The 27800-nt window shown below is 34.9% G+C and overlaps 1 protein-coding gene across 1 annotated transcript in view; it reads right to left on the bottom strand.

Moving 5' to 3' along the window:
- VWA8 (von Willebrand factor A domain containing 8) overlaps window positions 1–27800 on the bottom strand; it is a 388865-nt gene that overhangs the window by 169125 nt on the left and 191940 nt on the right. The window contains exons 22-26 of the mRNA XM_024569321.4: window positions 17154–17229; window positions 14907–15042; window positions 12350–12469; window positions 10205–10410; window positions 8813–8964 (exon numbers count right to left, since the gene is read on the bottom strand). Coding sequence (XP_024425089.3) covers window positions 8813–8964; window positions 10205–10410; window positions 12350–12469; window positions 14907–15042; window positions 17154–17229 — 690 coding nt within the window. The remainder of the gene's footprint in view (window positions 1–8812; window positions 8965–10204; window positions 10411–12349; window positions 12470–14906; window positions 15043–17153; window positions 17230–27800) is intronic.

Here is a 27800-nt window from a genome sequence, read left to right as displayed (position 1 = left end):
CAGGGCCTTTCAAAGGCAACTACTATCAACACTACCATTGTGTTCTTCAGTTGTTTAAAATGGAGAGCATTATGCTAAGTGAAATAAGCCAGGCAGCAAAAGACAATTACCATATGATGCCACCTCCAAGTGGAACCTAATCAACAAAACAAACAAGCAAGCAAAATATAAACAGAGACACTGAAATTAAGAACAAAATGACAGTGACCAGAGGGGAGGTGGGAGGGGATAATGGGGGGTGGGGGGTAGGGAGGTCAGGAGGAAGAGTCATCAAGGAACATGTATAAAGGTCACATGGACAAAGCCAAAGGGGGTAGGTGCAAGGGTGGGAGGCAGGGATGGGTGCTGCAGGGGGCCATGGTGAGGTGAAAATGGAGACAACTGTACTTGAACAACAATTAAAAAAAACAAATGCATGTAATGTATGCATATATATATATGATTACTGATTTTTATCAATTAGTTTTTAATCAAATCACATTAATGACAAAAGAAATGTGAACATATTAATGAAATTTAATTAAAGATTTGTCAATATGGTCCTAGACCTTGTTAATTCAAAATTATCTTATTTTGCCTGAAAAATGAAATTTAAAAAAATTAAAGTACTTGAAAGCAAAGAGGGAATAGAGATGTCATCAAGACATCTGAGTAGTTTTTAATTAAGTATACTTTATTGATTATATTATTACAGTTGCCCCATTTTTTTCCCCTTCACCCGCCTCCATCCAGTGCCCCCATTCCCTCCAGCAATTCCCTCTCTTAGTTCATGTCCATGTGTCATACATATAAGTTCTTTGGCTTCTCCATTTCCTACACTGTTTGTATCCTCCCCCTGTTTATTTTGTACCTACCATTTATGCTTCTTATTCCCTGTATCTTTTCCCCCATTCACCCTCCTCCTCCTCCCCACTGATAATCCTCCATGTGATCTCTATTTCTATGATTCTGTTCCTGTTCTAGCTGTTTGCTTGTTTTTTGCTTTTTTTTTTAGGTTCAGTTGTTGATAGTTTTGAGTTTGTTGTCATTTTACTGTTCATAGTTTTGATCTTCTTTTTCTTAGATAAGTTCCTTTAACATTTCATATAATAAGGGCTTGGTGATGGCACTGGCTGGTGTGGCTCAGTGGACTGAGCACCAGCCTGCGAACCCAAGGGTCGCCGGTTTGACTGCCAGTCAGGGCACTTGCCTGGGTTTCTGGCCAGGCCCCCAGTAGGGGGTGTGTGCGAGGCAACTACACATTGATGTTTCTCTCCCTCTCTTTCTCCCTCCCTTCTCCTCTGTCTAAAAATAAATAAATAAAATGTTGTAAAAAATTGGTTTAAAAAAAATAAAGGGCTTGGTGATGATGAACTCCTTTAGTTTTACCTTGTCTGGGAAGCATTTTTCCTGTCCTTCCATTCTAAATGACAGCTTTTCTGGACAGAGTGTTCTTGGATGTAGGTCCTTGCTTTTCATCACTTTGAATACTTCTTGCCAGTCCCTTCTTGCCTGCAACGTTTCTTTTGAGAAATCAGCTGATAGTCTTATGGGAACTCATTTGTAGGTAACTCTTCTTTTCTCTTGCTGCTTTTAAGATTCTCTCCTTATCTTTAACCTTTGGCATTTTAATTACAATGTGCCTTGGTGTGGCCCTCTTTAGGTCCACCTGTTTGGGACTCTCTGTACTTCCTGGACTTGTATGTCTATTTCCTTTGCCAAATTAGAAAAGTTTTCTTTTATTATTTTTTCAAATAAATTTTCAAATTCTTGCTCTTCCCCTTCTCCTTCTGGCACCTCTATGATTCAGATGTTGGTATGTTTGAAGTTGTCTCAGAGGTTCCTAAGCCTCTCCTTATTTTTTCAAATTCTTGTTTCTTCTTTCTGTTCCAGGTGAATGTTAATTTCTTTCTTTTGTTCCAAATCATTGATTTGAATTCTGGCTTCCTTCCCTTTGCTCTTGGTTCCCTGTATATTTTTCTTTATTTCACTTTGTATAGCCTTCACTTATTCCTTTATTTTGTGGCTGTACTCAATCATCTATCTGAGCAGAGTGATCACCAGTGTTTTGAACTATGCTTCTGATAGGTTGGCTATCTCTGTGTTGCTTAGTTCTTTTTCTGGAATTTTGACCTGTTCTTTTATTTTGGCCATATTTCTTTGTCTCCTCTATTTGGCAGCCTCCCTGTGTTTCTGTGTATTATGTAGAACTGCTCTGACTCCCTGTGTTGGTGCACCTGTTATGTTGTAAGAGGGGGAGCCTTAGGTATTTACCAGGTCAAGGCAACCCACTTGAATGCTTTGTGCCTCTGTATGTGGGGGAGGGGCCAGAGAGGGAACAATGCTGCTTGCCTTGCTCTCACCCCATTTTCAGCTACCTCCCCCACTTCCAGTAAGTGACTGGAGCCCTTCTAGGTGATGCCCTTCTGCTGATTCCCCAAGTGGGTGGTTTGTGTATATTCCAGGACCCTTTGGGCCCTTTAAATGGACTTTCCTGAGACTGGCAGTTTCTTCCACAGCTGCAACCCTCACTGGCTTTTATAGCTGAAGGTTATGAGGCTTTATTTTCCCAGTGCTGGAACACTGGACTGTGCCTCTGGCCTGGGGGTGGGATTACTTACTCCCCAGTTGTCACTCCCAGTTTTTATCCACTGCATGTGAATGTGGGACTGCGCATTCCACTTGCTGCCACCCCGTCGCCTCACTGTGCATCCTCTCTGCCCCAGCTGCCTGTCTCTACTCCTCCTAACCATCTGGATGAATGTTTCTTCTTTAACTCCTTTGTTGTTGGAAGTTCTGGTTGTTTTTTGTTTTTAGATTGGTTGTTATCCTTCTTATTCTTGTGCAAGGAAGTAAAGCGTGTCTACCTATGCCTCCAACTTGGCCAGAGGTTGAGGAGTAGTTTTAAGACTCCATTAGGGCTTCTTTACCAGCTAACAGACACTTTTAAAGTCTCACATGACAGTCATTTTTAGAAGTGCAGTCTGTCTAACAACAGCATTTTTGTATGTTTGAAAAGGATAATGAGATTTACACATATGCATAATGACACAAAGCATTAACATTTTTATTCCTTGTGAGAGTACCTTATGTACTTTATGAATCTGTTTATTATGTGTACACTAAATATCTAAGGCTTAAAAATCTCAAGGAGAATGGAGAAAAAAGTAGGACTGGGGAGTAGTGTCATTTGTACTCAAATTAATTTCATTAGAGATCAATTTCTTTTCAAGAAAGATACTTCGGAATAAAATGTTTTGAAAAGAACCCCTTTTGAGGGATATGTCTCTTCTATTAAGAAGAAAAACTCAGCAAAGAAACAAACAAAAAGCCCTGGACAGAAATATTTCTCAGTGTATGAAATAACACATAGAATCACAAGATAATATCTAGAAGGATTTAAAACCAGTTATCTTCAGATAGTGGAACTATAGGTGTTTTCTTTTTCCTAATTTGTTTTATATTTAAGTGGAAATCCATTTTTCCTTTAGTAAATATGCATCACAAAGAAATCCTACATGGTAAAACTTTTTAATTTCCTCCAATTTTTTATTCTACTTGATTGATACAAGGAAATGATTGGTATGTTATATGCAGTTTGCCAGTGACAAATAGGCAATAAATGCTTTGGGGAAGAAAAATGAAAGTGGCTTACAAATATACAAGGCAGCATTAAAAAAGAAACAAAAAGAGCTAAAGACAAAGAATTTGGAATAAGAAGGATGATCATTTAAATATTTTGTAGACATGTGTGCCTCTTATGGAAGACAAGGAGAGAAAAAAATACATGAAGATAACTTAAGAAGATAGGAATAATTTCTCTGTATGTTTGACTTACTTCAAAATGACTACAACCTTTGAAAAGATTATATACACTGCTTTAATGTTCCTAATCAGAAAGAAATGATGGTTAGTATGCTTCTTACATATGATAGTCAAATAGTTTTCTAGAATTTTTATTTCAGAAAAATAAAAATTCATTATATTCATGAATTCATTTTATTTTATTCATTTTATTTTTTTAAAATAAAAATTCATGATCCCTCATGTGTTTTACTTCATGATCCCTCATGATGTTAAAAAAATAAAATAAAAAGGAGGGGAAAGCTTAATTGGGAATGAAGAGATCTCTAAAATGATATTTGTTGTGCCAAAAGTCTATATTAATCCACCTTTTGCCTTTTGACTGTGACATATGGCTAACCTCCCCCTACCCCCCCAACAACTGAATTAATTGTAACTCGCTGAAGAATAAGAACTTGTATATTATACGTGTATGACATCATGGTCAATGATGCTTTCCCAGTAGATTACCTAAAACCCCAAAGCCCTTTAAACTATCTATTGGTAATATTCAGTCTAAAGAATAACTCTGACTTAGAAATTGCCTAGCATCTTAATATCAATCTGCTTATATTGTCCTTAGAATTGGAATTAATATGTATATTACAGTTCAGTCCCATTAGCTTTCTAACCTTAGAAAAGTGATGTAACCTCTCTGTGCCTCAAACTCCTTATCCACAAATGCAATAATATTTATATAGATAGGTTTGTTATGAGGATTATATAAATTCACGGAAAGAGAGTGGAAATATGCGTGGCACACAGATGTTTATAAGTGTTTTTATTACCATCATCATTATTGTTATTAATTAATACATTTAGAAGTAGAGTATATTCTATTGCAAATTTATGAAATAACAATTCTCTCTTCTTAGGAACTCTCAGTTTGAGGGTGGCATACAAATTCAAGATAAAATATTGTATACATCACTTAAAATGGAGGTAGAAAAAAACAGGATGTTTTTCTTCCTTTAAAACAAATGTTTTCCTAACATGTTAGAGTTCATAAATCACTCTGAAAACACATTTAAACTTGGAAGAGTTAATGTGCTAACAGTATGTTTAGTTGTAAATAAAACAAACTTCAGAAATAAAAGCTCATTTGAGGGAAAAATAAGCAAAGTTTACTTTGAAATTTATATCTATATTTGCTACAGTAGGTAATCTATATGCTTTTGGCTGGGTGCTGGGACCTAATTATATGTGTGTGCATTCTTTTTTGTCAAAAGTGACATTTGAAAGTCAAGAGCTCCAATTATTTTTTTAACAGCTCAGTTTTTAACCCAAATCTTCCTATCTCTGCCTAAATTTTTCCCAGTGAGCCTCATTTGGTTATATTCACTTCTCTTTGGCATATCCTTTCCTATATATTAGAAACTTAAAAGGGAATTTTAAAAAAAAACCTCAAGAAGTAACAGTGGGCAGGGGCAAATGCAATGTGGGGGTGTAGGTAGCCACTTCTGACCGCAGTTCTAAGATCTGGAAATATACTGCAGGTCAGGAAGAAGAGCTGCATGAAGGCGTGATCAAACATGGAAAAATAATCACCCAGTCAGACTTGGCCAGAAGTACTAGGTTTAGCAAAGGTTTAGTAAAGAAAAGTCACATTCACCTCAGAATATCACAGTGGACCTTTTAAAAATGTGCAGAGACTGACATACATTCTGTCACTGCACTATTTAGGGGAACAAAAGGGAAAGTGACAGCACCTCTCTTTGGGAATTTTACTGAAGAGCATTAATGGGACATCAGTGAACAGCCAAAGTATATTTTGATTTTCACTGAGGAAGGAAGTCTGTAGAAGACTGAACAAACAGTGGTTTAGTATCACCTGCTGCCATGAAAACTTCCCTCTTCCACAGCATCTAATGTCTCTGTTTAGTTAGAGGCAGTGAGTGGCCAACTATTTTTCCATCCACATCTTAAGTGGGAATGTGCATATTTTATTCTGGACTCAGTGTAAGTTTGCTCCCATTCAGTAAGCACTGTGGCTGGATTACAGAACAAGAAAATAACAGGTTTTGGCAAAAATATTTTCATTCAGAGAAAAATAATATTAATAGTAATTAAAACATTTTGTCCTTCTTCCTTAGGAAGAGAAATTGAAGGTGGATCTATTTGACTAACAGTGTCAGGACAGGTGGGCAGGAGGAGCCTCAAAGAACTGGTTTAGCAAAAAGCTAGTGAAGTGAAAGGCCTAGCAAAAGGTCTAGAAAGTCAAAGTAAATCATAAGACTGCATGGGGACAACTTTAAATCTTAAGAGGCCCATGTGATTACTATTAACAGTGTGCTATTCTACAAGGAAAAAGAAAAGTGTTAGTATCACTTCTTTTTTATTAGTTTCTGCAGATGAGAGAAAATTAAGATTACATTAAAATGCAAAGGATTTTAGAATAGGAAGGAACCTTATTAACCTTATGAAGATGACCATATATTCTGGCCTCACTAGGACAGTCTTATTTTATATCTCTTTTTACACAGTTATTATTAATAGCACCCCATTCCATTCTCAAAAATGTCCTAATTAAATGATAAGTTACCTGATTATGATATCTAAAATAAAATACCCTTGTTTTACCATCAGGGTAAAATCTGTTTCTCCCTGAGCCAGGCACGCAGATTGAAAGTACAACTAACTACTTAATTCATCAGCCATTGCTTAGTTCAATTTACCATACTACCCTCTCAAAGAAAAAGGCTGATAATTTGATAGAAATAGACATAGGAAACCTGTAGATTTTACTAAAGGGCGACGAAACCATGTCACTACTTTTGAGTGGCTGAAGACATTGCAATTTACAAATGAGGAAAAAATATTTTGAATGTGCAAATTGTAGTGTACTATTATCTTCACCCCAAGGGGAAAATTCCCTCATCCTCCACATCTGCTATAAGTCTATTTTTAGCTACATGCTGTGGGTAGACTACTACTTGTTTCCATCCCCATCTTAAGCATAAGTATGACCAGCTTGTTTCCAGGCTCGATGTACTTTTGTCTCCACTAGTAAGTGCCAGAGTTGAAATTAACTTGCCATGGCAAGAATTTTTCATTTAAGAACTGAGGACAGGAATAAATAAGTTAAATCATTTCATCTGTCTTCCTTACAAAATAAAATTGCCAACAACTTTCTTTTGATTGATCTTACCAACTAATATGTATTTTAATTATTATTCCAAATTGTGCAAAAAAAAAGTTATTTTTTAAGTCACAAGCCTGGTTTCCAAGAAGCTAGAATTCTAATTATAAACTTGTTAAAGGTAATAAAAACCATCTTATTTCCAATTGAAAATAAAGATATAGTTTACCATATTTTGCTGTGTATAATGTGCACTTTTTTGCCCAATTTTTTGAGGGAAAAATAAGGATGCACATTATACATGGGTAGTACTAATTCCATATCTATATAAATGTTTTTCATTCTTTTATTTATGTTTATGCATTAACAGTGTAACTCTAGAAAGCAATAATAATATCTGTACACAAAATAATTCCCTGTAATATGATAATCAGTTTTGTTTCTAAACATAAATAAAAAATTGAATTAAAAAATTAAATTGAAAGATTTTTTTTTCCTGAAAGTTTGGGCCTTTCAGGAAAAAAAAAGTGTATAAAAATGTGGATGTGCATTATACATGGCAAAACACAGTATTTAAAAATTTTAAAAAACATGAGCAGTAACAAGTTTGCATATTAAAGACAATTTTTTGAACATTCTAATATAGAAGATATACCATACCTATTTCCAAAATGGCCACAAACACTGCTGATCAATTAGTAAAACAGTATCCTTCAGAAAGCTTTATGTATTAGAAACTGACACCAAATCACTCTTAAAAAATAATCTACTCACTCAATAGTATAAACCAATTCACGGATAATATCTAATATAAACCAATTCACTGACAATATCTAATATCTAATAAAGGCTCTCCTGAGCCTTTACACTAAAGGGAAATATTTGTTTCTCTTTTAAGAAATCCTTGAGCAAATTGTTAAAGCTTTAACAATGTATTGTTATTGGCATGTATTCTGACAAATTTTATAATAACTTCAAAGAATAAATGAGGATGATGTATACATAGGATATATATGTGTATACATGTGTAGATATAAATAATAAATAGCTGAACTATTCATTAATTTATATTTAATAATTTTTTCTAAGGAAGGTAGAGTGCCTCCTATACAAGCTAAATTAAATAATAATTTAAAAGTAATTATTGTGCCTTAAGAACTTATGCTAATTATTTTTATACACAAAGCACTGGATTCATAATCAGAAGTTAATAATTTATACATATTTAAAACTGTTTTCTACTGAATATGCATTGACTGAATTACTCTACTAATAAAGTCTGTAAACTATCTTTCTGGTCAACACCATGTATGCAAGATTCTTTGGTAAGATTGAGTACATAGCCTGTAATGATAAAATAAAAGTCAGGCAACCAGTCCACATGAAACAAACCCACTTATTTTTACAACCTCTTTTATCTGTCAAGCTAAAATAAGTAACCAAAAATCTCTTAGGTTAATATGATTATAAAGTTAGAAACTATCATAACAAAAAAATAAATGGTGACATAAATAAGAACATCTAAACTAAGGACAGTTACCCCTTTATGTTGTTTCCATGTTTGCACAGATTTTGTACTAGATTAGGACATAATCTAGTCAGTCAGAGCAAATTCAACAAAAGGACAGAGACTGTTAAAGAAACAAATATTTCCCTTTATTTGATTATAATACATCTACCCTTGCAACATTCAAAATAATTAAAATTCTCAATTTACAGGCTTCTAAATAACGCTATTTAACTGAAAGCCAGCCAGCAAATAGCAACATATATTTGAAAAGTTTACTTGTGGAAAGTAATTTCCACATTAATTCAGTTGAGTAGAGTTAACAGTAGATTTAGAATCATCAGCATGTGAGAACCAGAACAGTAACGCTCAGCAGCATTTTATCAACAGTGAGTTTGCCTTACTCCTTCGCAAGCTGCACACTGGTAGGCTTTGCTCCAATTGGTATCCCATATTTGTGCAAAGTGTTAACCAAAATCTCCCTCATGTCACTGTTGTAGGAATCAAAGTCAAACACGTTCCTAACCACACTGGAGAGACCTTCGGTGGGAAATTTCTGCATTAAAAAAAAAAAAACAACCTATTACAAATGTGATAAAATACACAATATAAAGATTTACAAAACTGACAGAACAATAATGATTCAGTAAAATTTAGCAGGGATTTACAGCCTTGCCTGCTAACCAGATAGAAGGAATATATGCATTTTCTCTTTTAACATTTGCTCTGATGACTTAAGATTTTCTGTTTTAAACAGATATCAGAATTTGAGGGGGCACAGTTCCTTCTCTCAAATGTTAAATAATGTTAGATCAAATGTTAGATCTTGGTGCTCAGTTATTTGTACTGATTTCAGAAATCTCCTGACTTGCAAATGAACACCAGAGTGAACAAATTAAAAGGTACTATTTAAACAAAGCAGAATATTGAATTACTATACAGGAGTAGAGAAGTCAAACATCTATGAGTAAATGAAAAAATAGTAACAGAATAAGTAAAGACAGAAAGAACATAAAACTATAGAGCACAGAGAAATAAGGAACAGCACAGGGGAAAAAACAAGTGTTATTAACAGCTAAATTCACACCAGTGTAAATTTATACTAGTAACGCCCTCTGGGATCCAAGCTGGACTTATCATGGTTTCATAGGCAGAATGAAGTTTTCTGTATTCCTTTGCAGGTTTTCCTCGGAAGGTTGGGGATGGGGCAAAGACCAAGAGTTAGTAGGTTGTGACTGTTAGCTTAAAGACCATTATTTGTTATAAATAGGTTCTTACATAGGTTTTCTGTTTTCTTTACCAATGTAGACTACACATTATACACAGCTACACGGCATTTCATTCTCCTGTTCATTTAGTCTATCTTATAAAATTTTCTTGCAGTATTTACAGGCATATAATCAGTACTGTTTGTTCCTAGTTTATTTTCTATCCCCAAGTCTTTTGTTTTAACTCAGATACTAAAGTGCTTGTTGCATAAAGTGAAATAGTAACAAAGTTTCCTTACAGTCTCACTCTCTTGTCTTCCCCTCAACCACCCCTATACCAAAAAAAACCCTCCACCAAATTTCCTGGCTCCTTGGTAATGGTCATGGCATAGAACTTCATCAAACTCCCTTCAAAGGCTAAACATAAAATATTCATTGGTCTTCCAGACTTAAAATCTAGATTATAACATGTTATATCATCTAAATCAGTGTATATACAGAAATTGAAAGAGTTGGTATAAATTAAGCAGTCTAAAAAACAAGACTGATGGTTCATTTTAAACCTTTATGCAAGGCTGTTTGCCATACCTGTAAGTGTCTGACTATGTTGACAACTTCTCTGGTAGAATAAGGGTAGTTAATAATTCCCTGGTCAGCTAAACTCCTCAGGTCTCCAAAGGCAGCCACAAGTTTCTGAAGGATGGGCTCAGGCACATTTGGTCCATATTGCCTGAGCATCTCAAGCTCGGAGTGGGGCTTGGGATTATCAACTGCATGGCAGCTAAAAATATCACCTGTAGGAGAAAAAAAAATTAACATTCAGTATGCAACGAATCCATTATATTGCCGTAGCAGATATGCAGCAGTAGTTTAAAGTGCCACTGGTTGCTCACAAAAGCACTTCTGTGTTTAAATGTGTAAAACTGTACAGAGAGCTCATTCAACAATAGGATGACAGCAAGTGACTAAAGTTAAAAAAAAGGAAACTGAGTTATGTGCGGTTTATTCTGCATAGATTTGTTTCTGTTTTTAAAAAACTAAATAATACTTGAATATAATCTCATTGGGGGATATTCAAATATAAAGAACAAAAAGGAGAAGCCCCTGTTTCTGCCAATTCCACTCGCTTCCCACAGGCACCCTGGGTTAAGTACTCAGTGCATTTATTCTCTCATTTTTTTTAAATACACATACACCAACATAAATAGTTTTGGAAATTTTTTCCTTTTCCATTTAATTGGAAAATAATCTTCATATGGTTCTGAGACTGCATTTTTTTAAAAGATTTTATTTATTTTTAGAGAGAGGAGAAGGGAGGGAGAGAGGAAGAGAAACATCAATGTGTGGTTGTCTGTCATGCTCCCCCTGCTGGGGACCTGGGCTGCAACCCAGGGATGTGCTCTGACTGGGAATTGAACTGGCAACCCTTTCCTTCAAAGTCCAGCGCTCAAACCACTGAGCAACACCAGCCAGGGCTGCATTTTTAACTTTAATACATGTTAAATACCTTGAGAAATTATATACATTTATCTCACATGCAAACTTTATGTATACTAAAATACAGGGTATCAGTATCATCACTTTCTAAGTAATTTATATCTTGTGCAGATTACTGGACTATACTTCAGAAGTTACTTTTGGAAAAGTAAACCTGCAGAGAAAACTGCCTAAATTAGAATCAAGAAAAAGGAATGCAGAAACAGAATATTTCATCTGTAATTTAGGAAACTGAGAATACACTAAGAAAATATAATCTATGCTCAAGAGAGATGACTTTCTTATATTAAAGGTTCATGTAATTCTATTGATTCATAATACAGGAGACCAGGAGATCAGAGAGATAAGAGGATTTCGGAGACATATTATGTGTTCTTCTAAAAAGATTCTATGCATGTAAAGCATAATCATGTATATATATCCCTCTTGCCTTTTGTTTTTCATTAATTCAAATGGTAGACTACTAAACCCACTGTTCTTACTGCATTTTGAAAAAAAAATTTTACCAGCAAGGGTAAACTTATCCCACTCTTTTTTTAAAACAGCTGCATAGTATTCCATTGTGTGGATATAATAGAATTTCTTTATCCAGTCCCATTTGGATTGTTTCCTTTTTTTTTTCTTTTGCTACTATAAAAAAAAAATGCTACATTGCCTATCCTTGTACTTATATCATTGCAGGGTAATTCCCTTGGATGAATTTCTTGATGTGAAATTGCTAGGCCAAAAATCTTTCTAGGACACTGAGTCGGCTTCATGTTCAGTATGAGAATTACCAGTATCCAGGATTAACTCCTTGTCATAGAAAGAAATGTCCTTTTTAAGGCTTCCGATGATTAAGTTTAGCCCAGGGCCTCTCCAATCAACGTGAAGAAGTCTTCTGAGCTGGCCTCCAACATTTTCATAGTTAGGAGGTTATGACAAAAACCAACAATAAAAACCATTCCTTATTTTGTGTTTTATTTCTAAGAGGCCGTAAACAACAAAATATAGGGTCATTGTTTAAAGAAACAGGCTCTGGAATCAGAGCCAAGCTTTAATATCCATCATCTAAGTGACCCAGAAACACAGTTAATCCCTTTGAATTGGGATAACAAAGACTTCCCCAGGTGGCCAGGGTGACGCAGAGCACATGGTAGTATTCAGTGACAGCCATTAGAGCAGTGTTCCTAAGACAGTGCTATTATTGTTGTTGCTATTGTTTTTTGTTATTATTATCATTATTGCTTATTTTACCTAAAGTGCCGAAGAAATCATTGCCCAGGAAAGGAAATCCAGGTCTGTTGGCCAGAACAATCATCCTAAAATCAGGATGAATGACTATAACATTTTCTCTTCCATCAACATTAGCAGAATCTGAAAAACAAAATTTCTATTTATTCTTTATTGATATTTAATAATTCTTAAGAATATCAAGTTACAGCCTTTAAAATAATATAACAAGTAGTCATACTATTCAAGTATTTAAAAACCTCTAAGAAATCTGGTTATAACAACTTCGATGCAGAAAAATAACACTTTTCTTGAGAAAGTTTGTTTAGGAACAGAATACTGATAAAGCATACACATAATAATTGTACAGGAACTTGTGTTTTTATGTAAATTCAATGTAAACCTAAAAGAGCAAATTTGTCCAAATGTTGTTTTATAGTACTTAAACTTGGCTTGAGATGCTGTTACTCCTTAAAAAAAAAAAAAGAATCCATTAACAAGGGGTGATCCAAAGGACATTCAAGGACAATCCAAACATCCTTTATTTTTATCAAATCTGCAGCTGCATCATTTGCAGAGAATCTGCCATTACGCAGCTAAGGAGTGACTTCTGTTCAGATTATGTGCCTGACACTCAACCACACAGAATAAAGGTCTTGAACACATAGTCAAGTCATTAGTGCAATACTGATTTATTTCCAATGAAGAAATTCTACTGCAATTCTGAATCAGCTTAACAATAACCCACACCCTTCGGACCAACTTCCACAGTTCTTAAAATAAGTAATCTCAAGTTGACTGGAGCTTTCTTTGTGGAAATGTTTAAGGTATTAAAGGAACTGAATACTATCATTAAAAAAAAAAAGATAGTTGACACCTGCAGTTTTACTTGAGTCTATAAGAACCTATACTCATACTTTTTTATGATACCAAAAAAGTCTTTCAATGTACCATACAGTCATGTACTAATGCAACCAACAGTTTTAATGTTTGATCCCCTTTAATTTTAGTAGTGGCAAATAACAAGGGATGTGGTCACAGACAAAATTTAATAATTAGTTAATTAACATAAAATGATTGGTAAAAACTGAAAATTTTAAAAAGCAAAGAAAATGAAAAACATAGCCCTTGAAGTGATGCTCTATGAAATCATGTTCAAAAGAACTTCAGGAGCTCTTGTGTTTAAAATAGGGTTTACAATCAAACCTAAGTTTAAAAAACATGATGACCCTTTACTTCCAGACTATCTTTCAAAAATGTATCAGAAAATGGAGACAACATCATTCTTTAACCACAATTTTGCTCTAGCCATTCTTTCTTGCTTTCCATTTCACTGTCCTCATAATGCCTCTAAAAAGGGCAGGCAGAATTCTAAACTGGAGAGTCTGAAAGATACTTCTAATAGATGGTATTTAGGCTTTCTAACTCAAATTCTAATTTTTCCCATAAACTCACTGTGAAGCTGAAATGGTAGGATACTTTTATTAGGGCTGAATTTCCTGGGTTTGGAAACAGCAATCTTGTAATGACAATATCCAAGAAGAACATCTCTGTGGTGACGCATTTGTACATTTTTAATGAGGTCTTTTTTGACATGTTCTCTTCAAATATTGAAGATTTTAGTTATCAGTCTCAATTTGTTTGATTGCTCTGGTATTGGCTATATATTTTCAATGGTTAGTTATAGATTTTCAAGTCTTTTTATGATGCAAAGCTTTTAAATTAGAAACCAGAAAATGTTCTCACATTGCAATTCAGGGACAGCCATTAGAGCAGTGTTCCTAAGACAGTGCTATTATTGCTGTTGCTATTGTTTTTTGTTATTATTATCATTATTGCTTATTTTACCTAAAGTGCCGAAGAAATCATTGCCCAGGAAAGGAAATCCAGGTCTGTTGGCCAGAACAATCATCCTAAAATCAGGATGAATGACTATATAACATTTTCTCTTCCATGTACATTAGCAGACAATTTTTCTTTGTAGGTCAAACAAACTGATTAAATTCATCTACCTACATTTTCTCTGACAACACCAAGAAATAAATAAGTAAATAAAAGGAAGACGATAATACAAAACAGAGGATAACTTCTTCCTGAGGTGGCTGTGTGTATGTGTGTGTAATATATCTGTATACACACATATCTATTTATACACATATATGATAAATATATACAATAAAATGCCTAATTTTTGTAATTATACTGAGATAACAATTTTAGTTTTATAATAGAAACTTGCTTGAAATTAAAAAAATTCAGATGACAATAAAGAAAACATATTGCACAATAATTAAGAGATGAGTATATTAAAAATTATATGTTGGTATTCTCAGAGTAGGAAAATTTGAAGCTGATCTGTCCTAAAACTACTATTGAAATTTTCAAAGATACTATCTGGCTACAAAAAATGAAACCAAGAAAGTTAGATTCAGACATACTGAGTTTTGTAAATGACTGTCAGTAAGGACAATTTGAACTTAACATTTTCTTGGAGATAAGCAGCCAGCTACGGGTGTGACTGGATACCAAGGATGAAAAAATTGCATACATTAAAGGAAGAGTTGCTTTTTCATATACTCACTTGCAACAATGCGCCTTCCATCTGCTAGAATCATTTCTCCATTTTCTACTAGAGTTTTTAAAACACAGGTGACATTTGTTGGGGCCTTGTCTGCCTCATCTACTACGAGAACATGACCCAACTTTACTGCTTTAACCTTTGAAGACAGAACATTCATCAAATAAAAATAAAAGCAAACATTTAAAATTTCATCATTCAGTGCTTTGGATTTACAATAGCTAATTATACTTAAGTTATACATACACTATCACAAAGAAGCCTGTAGCAGAGCTGGAAACAAAATTTACAGATCTCCACAAAAAGCAAGCACCTTACAGTTACTAAACTACTAACTCTGCACTAATTACTTTGTTTCCCTTTAGCAGTATAATTATTCCTATGCTGGTGAAGTCCGCAACATATACATACCAGAGTAGGGGAGATTTAAGACGAGCATAACAAATAGAGAAATTACAGTGCCATGGGGGTTAAGTGAGACATTATAATAACTAGTGGATTTCAGAATATTGCATTTGTTAAGAGTTCTGAGCATACATTTTTTTACAGATCAGAATGGATTGTGAAGAGGTGGGTATTCAAACAAAGGGTATCAATAGTCAAACTCTAGACACCCTGAAGTATACTGAGGGAAGAGTGAATATGAGTAGTCTATCTTTCTAGAGCTAAAATGTAAGAAAAGAGAGAAGAGGGTCTGAAATAGTAGATCGGGTCTCTACTACTAAACAAATATGTACTTTCCCTCATTAAGTAATGGAATATGGCTACAGTATTTGAGTTCAGACATGATAAGATGGAGTTTGGAGCTACACTTTAGGACATTTAACCTGGCGGCAACATGTAGAATCGACTAAAGAGGGATTACCATAAAATTTTGTTAAAAAATGGTCTGGGGACCTGATTTTAGGGGACAAAGCATAGTAGAAATGGAAATAAAAAGCATTAGACTGATCTGAAGAGTTTTTCAGAGGTATAATCTACAGTCTCAGCAACTGTTAGGAGGGGAAGAGGAGAAAGAAAAAATAAGAAAAACTCCTAGGTCTTAGGTGACAGAGTGAATGGCAACATTATGAAAAGAAAGGTAAAACTAGGAAAACTCTTTAAAACATTTTTAGAGAATGGACAGGAAGAAATACTCAATGAATTTAAATGTAAACCCAAGTATATTTTTAAATAGTAAGAAATATCCCATAACATAAGATGGACTGAATTATAAACCTTTCTTGTTACATAGTTTGGCAAATAATTGTAAGGAAATACAGATGGAGAAATAAGTGATTCTCTCCACCACACATATTTTATTCCATTTAAAAAAAAATTTATTTTTAGAAAGAAGGGAAGGGAGGAAGAAGGAGAGGAGGAGAAACATCATTGATGTGAGAGAAACATCAATTGATTGCCTCCCATATAGGCCCTGCTCGGGGGGACAAACCCACAGCCTAGGCATGTGCTGGGAAATGAACTGATGACCTTTTGTTTTTTGGGACAATGCCCAACCAACTGAGCCACACCAGTCAGGGCTATTGCATATTCTTTAAAAAACCAATAAAGACTTTCCCTTTTAATTTCAGGGTAAAAATAAACTGAATTTAAAATGTAAAGAACCCATACAGCTGTATCCCCAAACCCAGCCTTCACTTCTGTGTTCAGGGAAAGTCAGGCCCAACCCAGGACAATTGAGGCAGGAACTCCTAAAGACTCCTGTCATGGGAGTCCGTACCACAGGGGTTCTCATGATGGCTTATTCACACCATTGCTGCCACGAGTTATCTACACAGAAGGATAGGCCAGGCGGGCTCAGATTTCTTTTGGGCCCTTATGGGAGAAGCTGGGGAGCTGATCTTCCCAGTTGCCCATAACATTGGGTTAATATTTTATTTATTAAAATCATTTTTAAAAATGCCTCAGAAGCATTATCTAACTTCAAACTCTATACATTTGAAAAAGAAAACCTTTCTTTATCTTTTTTAAATTCTGGAATGGAAAAGAAATCATTAGAGGATTTCCACCATTCCCTAAGTCTCTCACTCTGGAGAGAGAACAGAGTAAGAAACAATGTTATTTTCCCCAAATAATTTGCAATTAAATATCCATTTCCCAAATAACATACAAATGAGTGCTTTCCAGTTAAGACCGAAATATATTGGAATCTATGGGAGATTCCACACTCTCTGACCCCCAAGGGCTGAAATACAACTATCATTAAAAAAAAACAACAGTTGAGAACATTCATATAATTGGATTACTAACCAAAGGTGAGTCTTCATACACAATAAGTCCATCTTTAACAGAAGGCTGAAGAGTAAGGGTTTGTACTGTGGTGTCCCTAAAGTTAAACCAACACATTTTATAGTTAGTCAGGAAATAAACTGACATTTGATCATGAATAAAAATACAACACAACAGCACTTCTTATCTTCTTTTTCGTCATCATTCTGTTTTTCCCAAAATAAATTTTAAAAAGCAGATAAAATTCCTTTCAGCAACAGTATTTTGTAGATGTAAATATAAATTACAAGGATTTGGGAATTAATCCAGATTATCCAAGTTCTCCTTTTTCTTCCAGATAAGAAGACAGATCAGTTCTCTTTCCCTTGTGATCATTTAATTCCTCAAAAATCACCTTCTGAGGATGAAGAGGAGAATTTAAAGTATGTATGTGATATATACATTATACTATTTTAAAATAATTTTGATGGTGTGTTTGGTGATGACTGGCATGTTGCATGCTAATTAAAGCAAGTCTATGAATGGCACGTTCTGGCCCTCACCCAATCTGCCCTCTCAGGTACACTCCCAGGTAGAGAGTGTTTCATTAGGTGAAAGCCAGATTATTTTACCTGACTCCAAGCACCATGGAATCCATTTTCTTTTCTTAAATCTACCTGCTACTATTTACCTGACCACACACCCTCTTTGAGAGTATGATCTTCAAAAGTATTAATAGTAAGTTTTCTGGATGCTAAGTGCTCCTCACATGATGAAATATGTTCATTCCACCCATGAATATTCTTGTCAGCAATGTGTGTTCATGCATTGTAAGTGATAGGTAGGTCCAGCCATTTTTAAGAGGATCAATGTATATCTTCAGCTTTTACATATGCTCTATCTTAAAAAAAAAAATCTTACAGCCATCTTAATCATATCATACAGAGAACTAAATTACTTTTAAATGTCAGTAGCTCCTTTCTTTACAAGAGTTCAAAGTGTTTTTTTTTCAAACTACCCTACCACTTATTCTAAGTAAAATATAAAATTATGACTGTTGTTTTGAGTACCTACTATGTGTAAGACACAGCTTGGAATGGGAACTTCAGACTTTAGTACTATAACATACTTCTGAAACTTCTACCCAAATTCCAAATTCAACTATAATTTATTAAAATTATAAAATGTGTATCTATTAGGAAAAAATAAATGCTACATAAAAATCACAAACAAAGCAAACTTCAGATATAAGTCAAATTTTTTTTTTTTTTAATCAAAATCAGTCCATTGCTTTGAGAGGCAGTAGTGCAGTGGTGGAAAGGGGATGTTGGAGTCAGACCAATTGGGATTTAAATTCTAGTTCTTGCCAATTATTAGCCACATGATCTTGGGTAAGTAATAAAACTTACCCAGGAAGCTCATTGATAGAATACTTGGGAGAGTATCTAGCACAGTATATGGCAGAGAGAGAGTGTACTTATATGTAGGCTTTAACTATTTCTTGTTATCATTATTGCTGCTCTTATGACTGAAAGTTACTTGCCTATCTAACTTTTACTTTATCTTCAAGTTTTTAGCGTAGACAGTATTTACAGGAACTCCCCTCCTTGACCCTTTTTAGGCCAGGATAGGTGGCATTGCTGTCTGTTCCCCCGGAACCCTGGCTCTCCCCCTATTTTAGCCCTTAAAACTCTATGCTATAGTTGCTCTTTTTTAAAAGATTTATTTATTTCTAGAGAGAGGGGAAGGGAATGTGAAAGAAAGGGAGGGAAACATTGGTAAGAGAGAAATATCAATCAGTTGCCTCTTGTACACACCCTGTCCAGGAACCGAAACTGCAACCCAGGCATGTGCCCTGACAGGGAATAGAACTGGTGACCTTTTGCTTCCAGGATGATGCCCAACCAACTAAGTCACACCGGCCAGGGCTGTAGTTGCTTGTTTTAATATCTACCTTTCTACACAGACTGTAAGATTTAAGAGTGTAAACCATATATGCCTTGATCTACCTTGTCCCTCACCCTGTCCTAATGGATATGTGGCTCACAGGATAAAGTTAATAGATATTTATTGAATAAATTAATGATAAATGAACAAAAATGCTAAAAGTTGAAAAATTAATTGTAATTTATCATGCAACATACAGTATATGAACTTCCAAATTCACTGGATCATGAACTCTTTTTTTAAGTAGAGAATCTGGAACTACAGAACCCACTTTTGTAAATGTTGAGTTTGATTGAAGCTGATTTTCTTAGATGTAAGGAATCTTTCTTACTCATTTATAAGTGTGTATTAGAAAGTACAGTCATGTTGAGAAGCACACTTAGGGTTCACTAGTCAAGGGACTGAGAGGAAGAATTTTTACGTCCATCATGGACTCTGGCAGAGTTGGGTTTTACTTATTATTGTAGCAGGTAATTTCTGCATCAGAGTCTTCAGTTACCATGGCGTGGTCAGGTATGCTAACAATACAACTATTGACATTTAAAATTTCTAGAATGTCTGCCCTACTTGCATCTAGCTTGAAAGGCTTCTCCTTCTAACTTGACCAAGTGGTAACTGATTTCTTTAGTGAATTCCCTGGCAGTCCAGTGTACTGCCATCACTGACCCCTGTCCCAAGCTCCCAATCCCATGATCCGGGCTCTCCTGGACTTGGTGCTATTCCCAAGAGCGACTGCTTCCTATGGCCTAGCACTACACTTTACAAGGAATCTAGTATTATTCTTCAATCTTCATTAAAATTCAAATTAAAATGTGTCTAAAATAAAGCCTTAGGGGATTTAAGGAAAGTGAAAATATGTTCTAACAATTTATTGGAGCTTATCAACTTTACTATCAATAAAATGTTTCTCATGCAATGCAATAATATATAGTCATATATTCATTTTCTGTATACCTTAGGAAATACTTTATGCTATCTTCTGCTAAAAATTAATTTTTAGAGTTTTAAAAATATCAACAGCAGGATTTAATTATCTTACATTTTTTAAATCATTTTTATTGTTATTCTATTACAGTTGTCCTGATTTTCCCCCCCTTGCCCTCCTTTGCCCATCCCATCCCCTGTTCCCACAGTCAATTCCCATGCTGTTGTACTTACATTCATTGTTAATATTCTAGCAATGCAGAGGAGGGTGGGTGAGGGAGAAAAAATTATGTGTTCACACAGATTTTTATAGCAACATAGCAAATTTCTCACTTCTGCTGTCACATATTTAATGGGCAACAGTATGACACCTTCCAGCACCAAAACGGAAAAAGGAACTCTTGTACCATTGTTGGTAGAAAGGAAATTCAGTTATTTTAATCATTATAGTGTTTCATAGCACATTAAGAATAGGAAATTCAAGCTGAATTCCAACTTTAAAAAGGCAAAGAGTCCAAAACACTTGAATCCTGACAGCATAAAACTTATCAAATTAGATTTCTGAAAAGATTTCTATGCCAGAAATCAAAACCATAAGTTTGTGTGAACAAGCACAAATCAGAGGATAAATACAAATGAGAATTTGTAAGATAAAAGTGATTTTTGTTCTATTCTTGTGATTGATCCTTTTGTCTTATACATGAAACAAAAAGCAAACGCTAGTAAAATACATAACTATTAATTTTAAGAAGTAGGTTGGCTTATATTTCAGTAAGTCTCCCTGATTGTATAAGAATATAAAAACAATATAATGTCTTCTGCATAGTACTTAATATAAAAAGAAAGATTGTTTCCCGATACCCTATAATATTACAAACTTCACCTTAGTAAGAGATAAGGTGACCACTGCTGTCACACGTAGCATGTGAATTGACTGCATCTTTACGACTGATTCTTTTTCACATCATTTGATTAAAATTATTTCTCTGTATTTCTGAATATAGTGGATCAAAAGAAACTAATTCTCCATACAAATGAGCAATAACCCTAGGAGACTATTTTATTTGTTACAATTTCAATTCCATTATAATTTGTTCCTCTCAAGGAGAGCTTTGAAATATAAACTTACAAAAGTTTAAATAGAGTCAACAATTTCAACACTACTAGGAAAAGTTAAAACACATCTAGTCACATATCCTCAGTCTAAGGTTTGACGAAGAGATGGCTTCCCAGTACATAACAGTTGCCAGAATGCTTGATGAACTAATTAGAATATTCTGCTAATTGCTGACATTTATGTTAGCAGTACTTTTTTAAAAAAAATTTTGTTATTCAGTTACAGTTGTCTGCATTTTCTCCACATCCCTCCACCCCAGCCCAGACAAACCCACCTCCTTCCCCCACCTCCACACTCCCCCTTGATTTTGTCCATGGGTCCTTTAGAGTAGCTCCTGTAATCCCCTCTCCCCACTATCCCCTCTCCACTCCCCTCTGGCTATTGTTAGATTGTTCTTAGCTACAATGTCTCTGGTTATATTTTGTTTGCTTTTTTCTTCTGTTGATTATGTTCCAGTTAAAGGTGAGATCATATGGTATTTGTCCCTCACTGCCTGGCTTATTTCACTTAGCATAATGCTCTCCAGTTCCATCCATACTGTCTCAAAGGGTATAAGCTCCTTCTTTCTTTCTGCTGTGTAGTAGTCCACTGTGTAAATGTACCTTAGTTTTTTGATCCACTCATTTACTGATGGGCACTTAGGTTGCTTCCAGCACTTGGCTATTATAAATTGTGCTGCTATGAACATTGGGGTGCATAGGTTCTTTTGGATTGGTGATTCAGGGTTCTTAGGGTATAATCCCAGCAGTGGAATTACTGGGTCAAAGGGCAGTTCCATTTTTAGTTTTCTGAGGAAATTCCATACTGTTTTCCACAGTGGCCTCACCAGTCTGCATTCCCACCAACAGTGCACTATGGTTCCCTTTTCTCTGCATCCTCTCCAACATTTGTTTGTGGATTTGTTAATGTTGGCTATTCTGACTGGTGTGAGATGGTACCTCATTGTGGTTTTAATTTGCATCTCTCTGATGGCTAATGATGCTTAGGATCTTTTCATATGTCTCTGGGCCCTCTGTATGTCTTCCCTGGAGAAGTGTCTGTTCAGGTCCTTTGCCCATTTGTTAATTGGGTTGATTGTCTTCCTGGAGTGCAGTTGTGTGAGTTCTTTATATATTTTGGAGATCAGGCCCTTGTCTGAGGTATCATTGGCAAATATGTTTTCTCATACTGTTGGTTCTCTTTTTATTGTAATGCTGTTTTCTTTAGCTATGCAGAAGGTTTTTATTTTGATGAGGTCCCATTTGTTTATTCTTTCCTTTATGTCCCTTGCTTTAGGGGACGTGTCTGTGAGGATGTTGCCGTGTGGAATGTCTGAGATTTTCCTGCCAATGTTTTCCTCTAGGAGTTTTATGGTGTCACAATTTATATTTAAGTCTTTCATTCACCTTGAATTTATTTTTGTGTATGGTGTAAGTTGGTGACCGAGTTTCATTTTTTTGCACGTAGCTGTCCAGATCTCCCAACACCATTTGTTGAAGAGGCTATTTTTACTCCATTTTATGCTCCTGCCTCCTTTGTCAAATATTAATTGACTGTAAAGACTTGGGTTTATTTCTGGGCTCTCTGTGCTGTTCCATTGCTCTATGTGCATGTTTTTATGCCAGTACCAGGCTGTTTTGATGACAGTGGCCTTGTAATACAGTTTGATATCAGGTATTGTGATCCCTCCTGCTTTGTTCTTCTTTCTCAAAATTGCTGCAGCTATTCGGGGTCGTTTATGGTTCCATATGAATTTCTGAAATGTTTGGTCTATATCTGTGAAATATGTATTTGGTACTTTAATAGGGATTGCATGGAATCTATAAATTTCTTTGGGTATATGGCCATTTTGATGATGTTAATTCTTCCAATCCATGAACATGGTACATGCTTCCATTTGTTTGTGTCTTCCTTAATTTCTTTCTTCAGTGTTGTGTAGTTTTCTGAGTAGAGGTCTTTTACCTCCTTGGTTAGGTTTATTCCTAGGTTCTTTATTTTTCTTGTTGCTATATCAAATGGGATTTTTTCCCCTGATTTCTGTTTCTGCTGTTTCAATGTTGGTATACAGGAATGCCTTTGATTTCTGAATATTGACTTTGTATCCAGCTGTTTTGCCAAATTCATTTATTAGGTGGAGTAGTTTTTTTGGTGGAGTCTATAGGATTTTCCACGTACACTATCCTGTCATCTGCAAACAGTGACAGTTTTATTTCCTCCTTTCCAATTTGGATGCCTTTTATTTCTTTTTCTTGTCTGCTCTGGCTAGGATTTCCAATACTATGTTGAATAGGAGTGGTGAGAGAGGGCATCCTTGTCTTGTTCCTGATCTTAGTGGGAAAGCTCTAAGTTTTTGTCCATTGAATATGATGTTGGCTGTAGGTCTCTCATATATGGCCTTTGTTATGTTGAGGAATGCTCCCTCCATTCCCACTTTGCTGAGTGTTTTTTATCATAAATGGGTACTGTACCTTATCAAGTGCTTTTTCCGCATCTATTGATATGATCATGTGATTTTTGTCTTTCATTTTGTTTATGTGGTGTATTATGTTTATTGATTTGAGAATACTATACCATCCTTGCATCTCTGGGATGAATTCCACTATTTTAGCACTTCTTACTATCTTACAAACTACACCCATCAATTAAGACCTGTGTTAATAAAGAGGCTACTCTTTAAGAAATTAAGGAATATGGCGCTAAACTGTAACCTTCTTTAAATCTGTGATTTTAACGTTTTTTTAAATTAGAGTAATTAATCTTTCAATCGTAATTTAAAATGATTCCAGGAGCAATAAAGTAATGATATTGCATAAGGACTCACGGTTTTTGTTTGTTTGTTTGTATTTTTTTGTGTGTGTGTGTGTGTGTGGAAATAAAGAAAGAAAATTGGCTTCTAGAGAGCAAGCACAATCTGTCCTGACATGTTGCTTGTAAAGGTACACAAGCTAATATCCTCTAATTTATTGAGGAGCAAAGGATCTCAGAATAGTGGTGTTTATTTTGAGGACGATATTTTAGCTGTATTTAATTGGTTTATGGTTAGCTTTATTTTAGAAAAAAAATGTTAAACATAAGAATGAAGTAAGAAATACACAGAGTTTCAAAGAGCTGACAAGAATCTTCTCTAACTTCATAGGTCATTAAAATAAATATGGCTATACCCAGAGTCCACTTATTAATATAAGCCAAACATGAGAAAGGAAAGATATGATATGGCTTATAGGAAGTACTTTACAAAGTTAAGAATGAATTGATGCTTATAAACATTGTCGGCTTTCTACTGAATAGCAGCACACCACCTTCTTATCCTTGCCTGTAAAAGGTAAATTTATTTCACCATGTTGGGAAAGAAATTTTCCAAGGCCCTCACATAGAAACAGTTGTTATTATAAGCAGTGTTGCCATCCAATACAAAAAAAGGAAGACCAAAAGAAGCTACAACTACTGCAGTGATAATTAAAAACCAGCAGTGGCCTGAATCTGAATCCTCCTCATTTGGTCAATCACTTAACCTCTTGAAGCCTGAGATAACTCATTGCTACATAGAACATGTGAGGAAATATAATAGAGTAAAAGGTAAGGAAGATAAAAGTAGAAAGAGAAATAGTATTATAATATGTGCTTTGAATGCTTTGAGGAAAAAGTCCTTTTAGTAAGATAAGTAAAATATAATCTTTTCCAACTGCCTAAAAGGACTCCACCTCTTCAAACAGTTGTTTTGGAGGACAAATAGTTTATATAGTAGTCAATCACTCATCACTTCTATGTCCAGATACAAAAAATCCTAACAAACCACAAAAGGAAGGAAGACATTAAGGGAATAATATTTGTGAAAGGAAGTCTACTGTGATGCAACACTCTGCTCTCCAGAAGTAGGTCTTTGCTGGGAAGAGCAGGTAAAAAATAGCCACAGCAGAACAATCACATGCTTAATTTGCAAAATCTGCTTACCCTTCTACCACATCTCCTAGCACTATATTGACACTATTTTTAAAAATTCTCCAGTATTCAAAGCCATGTGATAGTCAAGTCTCTTAACAAACTTTGAAAGTTTTGTAAATTGTCTGGAATTTGAAAAGAAAACAAATCTACTAAAAAGGCATATTAAAAATTGGATCTATTATCTTTACTCTGAAAACTACATTTCTAGCCTGGAAAATTTTAGGAATTCAAAAATGACTTAATTTTTGGTAGAAATTTCATTTATCCTTTTCTAGACAAAAAGAAAAACAGTATACAGTTTCTTTGGTTTCCTTTTTCTATGCCATTAAAATATATTTTCTATTCTGTTTTTTAAAAAGGAATAAAGTAATGAAATGCAGATTAAAATAAAAAATTGATTGAGTGTACAAAGATGCACACACAGAGGAAATCAGAATGTGAGGCTGGTGAATAATGTGTCCACTAGATAAACCTCTATCAGAAAATATAGTATCTAGTGTGTATATGTATACACACACATACACTATACATACATATATGTATATGTACATATATACATACACTCACTAGTTAGGTAACAATATAAAAGTGTTATGAAGAGTCAAAATTTAATAAGTGCCCACTTTTATACTGTCAGGACATTCCAGAATCATTCATTCAACAAATATTGATTGAACACCTACTAATGAGCACTGTTTAGATGTTTAAGTATCTGTGAACAAAACAGGTAAAAATTCCTTCCCTTGTGAGCTTAGACCAGCAACTTTCAACCAGTGTGCTGCAAGAAGCACCCTGGTGTGCCAGAAGAATTTTTAAAACATGCAATTCCTGACTATTTAGTCAGGGGCGCTGACCTCTTTTCCCTTAGACTGCCACATTAAAAAGTGACAACAGCCAACACAACAATGGCCATTTGGTGTGAATGAATCAAAATTATACTTTTTTTTGACAGATTGGCAAAAAATAAAATTTTTGGTATGTGCAGAGTTGTAGTAATTAGTTTATGTGTGCCTTGAAATGAAAAAAAGGTTGAAAATCTCTGGCTTAGACTCATGTTGTATTTAAGAGGTCTTACAAATTGTACTCTACTAATAATGTGCCACCTTTGGTACAGTATGAATTAGATCTTGCCTATGATTTAATATAAAGATATTTTACCACAGGCTATCTCTACTAATAAAGATATTTTGGTATTTCTTACCAAAGAAATAAAAGTTAATATAAGTGGTTTTGATCACCAACACTAATGCAGAACTGGCCTGCTGCTCCTTAGGTCCACCAGAACAGGCATCTGCATGGAGCTGGTTAGGCAGGCCTCCGTAATGTTTTCCATGTAATACTTACTGCTTAAAACTTTCTATGTAATTTTCATGTTGTATATTTCATAATGATATTTGATATTTTATAATCCATGAATTATTTTATATTTCTGGTTATTCATCAACTGGAAAAAATTCACAATGCTCTAGTTTTAAATTTATCACACCTTAACCACTTGAGCCAAACAGACAATAATAGTATGTAAATAAGCATTATATTTGGAGAATTTTTAACTTAAAGGAAATCTACATTTAAGGTTTCTATAATTTACCTATTTTACGTTTTTGTGGTAGGTTTTCTTAAAGGAAAACACTACTGCATCATACAACAAATAATATATATCACAGCAGAAGTGAAAGAGTACTTTTCAACACCAGTCTATTTTCCAGTGTGATTTTAATGGCAGAGGAGAAAGAACAAATAACTCGGAGGAAGTAGAGGGAGGAGCACTGAAGCAGCCTTCTAAGCACATTTCTTTGTCATCTTTGTTTTATCTTAAAATTTGGTGGAGATTTTGAACATTAATCTATAACATACGCAGCTGTTTCCATACAAAAACGTTTAAGTCACAACTAGGAAACAGCAACAAGGAGCTGTTGTCCTGACCTAACACCTTCTGGAGGTTGAGCTGAAGACAGCGACACTGCATAGCAAGTTCAGCATCTGGCAGCCTTTCTCCTCTGGTATCTATCACATTTCTTGAACCCAAAATTAAATAAATGAGTGGTTTAAAATGGCAATTGTTCTTTTCCCTGCTTTCTGAACTATGTCAGGAGAATCACTGTGGAGAGCCACCAGAATGATGCTGAAAGGCTGGAAGTACAGCATATTCAGACTTGTGTTGGTGGGAGTTCCAACAACTACACCCGTTAAAGATAGAAAATAGCTACATCATCTTGGGACTGAAAAGTTCTCTAATCTCTTGGGCAATCTCTTCTACTTTTTCTATTGTGTCATTTGATTTTAGGCATTATTGCTATTTCTGTAAGGTATTCAGAAAATCTCCAAGACCACAACAAAAAGAAAAAATTACTTAATACTTAGATGAAGCTTAAACAAAAGGCATGATTATAGAAGCAAAAGACTGAAAATAGGCTACTGTCTCAGTGCTATTCAAATGTCAACCTTCTAGAGAAGCCATTCTGGCCAACCCATTAAAGATCTTAAACCCTACACCTGCCCCCCTTCCTGCTTTATTTTCTCCCATGGCATTTGACACTAACTGACGTACTACATATTCTCCCTCTTGTCTCTGTCTCTCACTCTCGCCAGCAAGAATATAAACATGAAGGCTGGGGTTTTAGCTCTTTTGTTCCTGATGTAATCACTCATGCTTAGAAAAGTGACCACCAAATAATATTGGGTTGGCCAAAAAGTCCATATGGTTTTTATTCCATAAAATAAAAAACATTTTTCATTTTCACCAATAACTTCATTAATTTGGATATTTTGAGTATGTT

The sequence above is a fragment of the Desmodus rotundus genome, chromosome 13 (genome assembly GCF_022682495.2).
Source record: "Desmodus rotundus isolate HL8 chromosome 13, HLdesRot8A.1, whole genome shotgun sequence".
Classification (NCBI taxonomy): Eukaryota; Metazoa; Chordata; class Mammalia; order Chiroptera; family Phyllostomidae; genus Desmodus; species Desmodus rotundus.
Note: the sequence above shows the minus strand (reverse complement) of the source record. Positions and strands in the feature narration are given on the sequence as shown.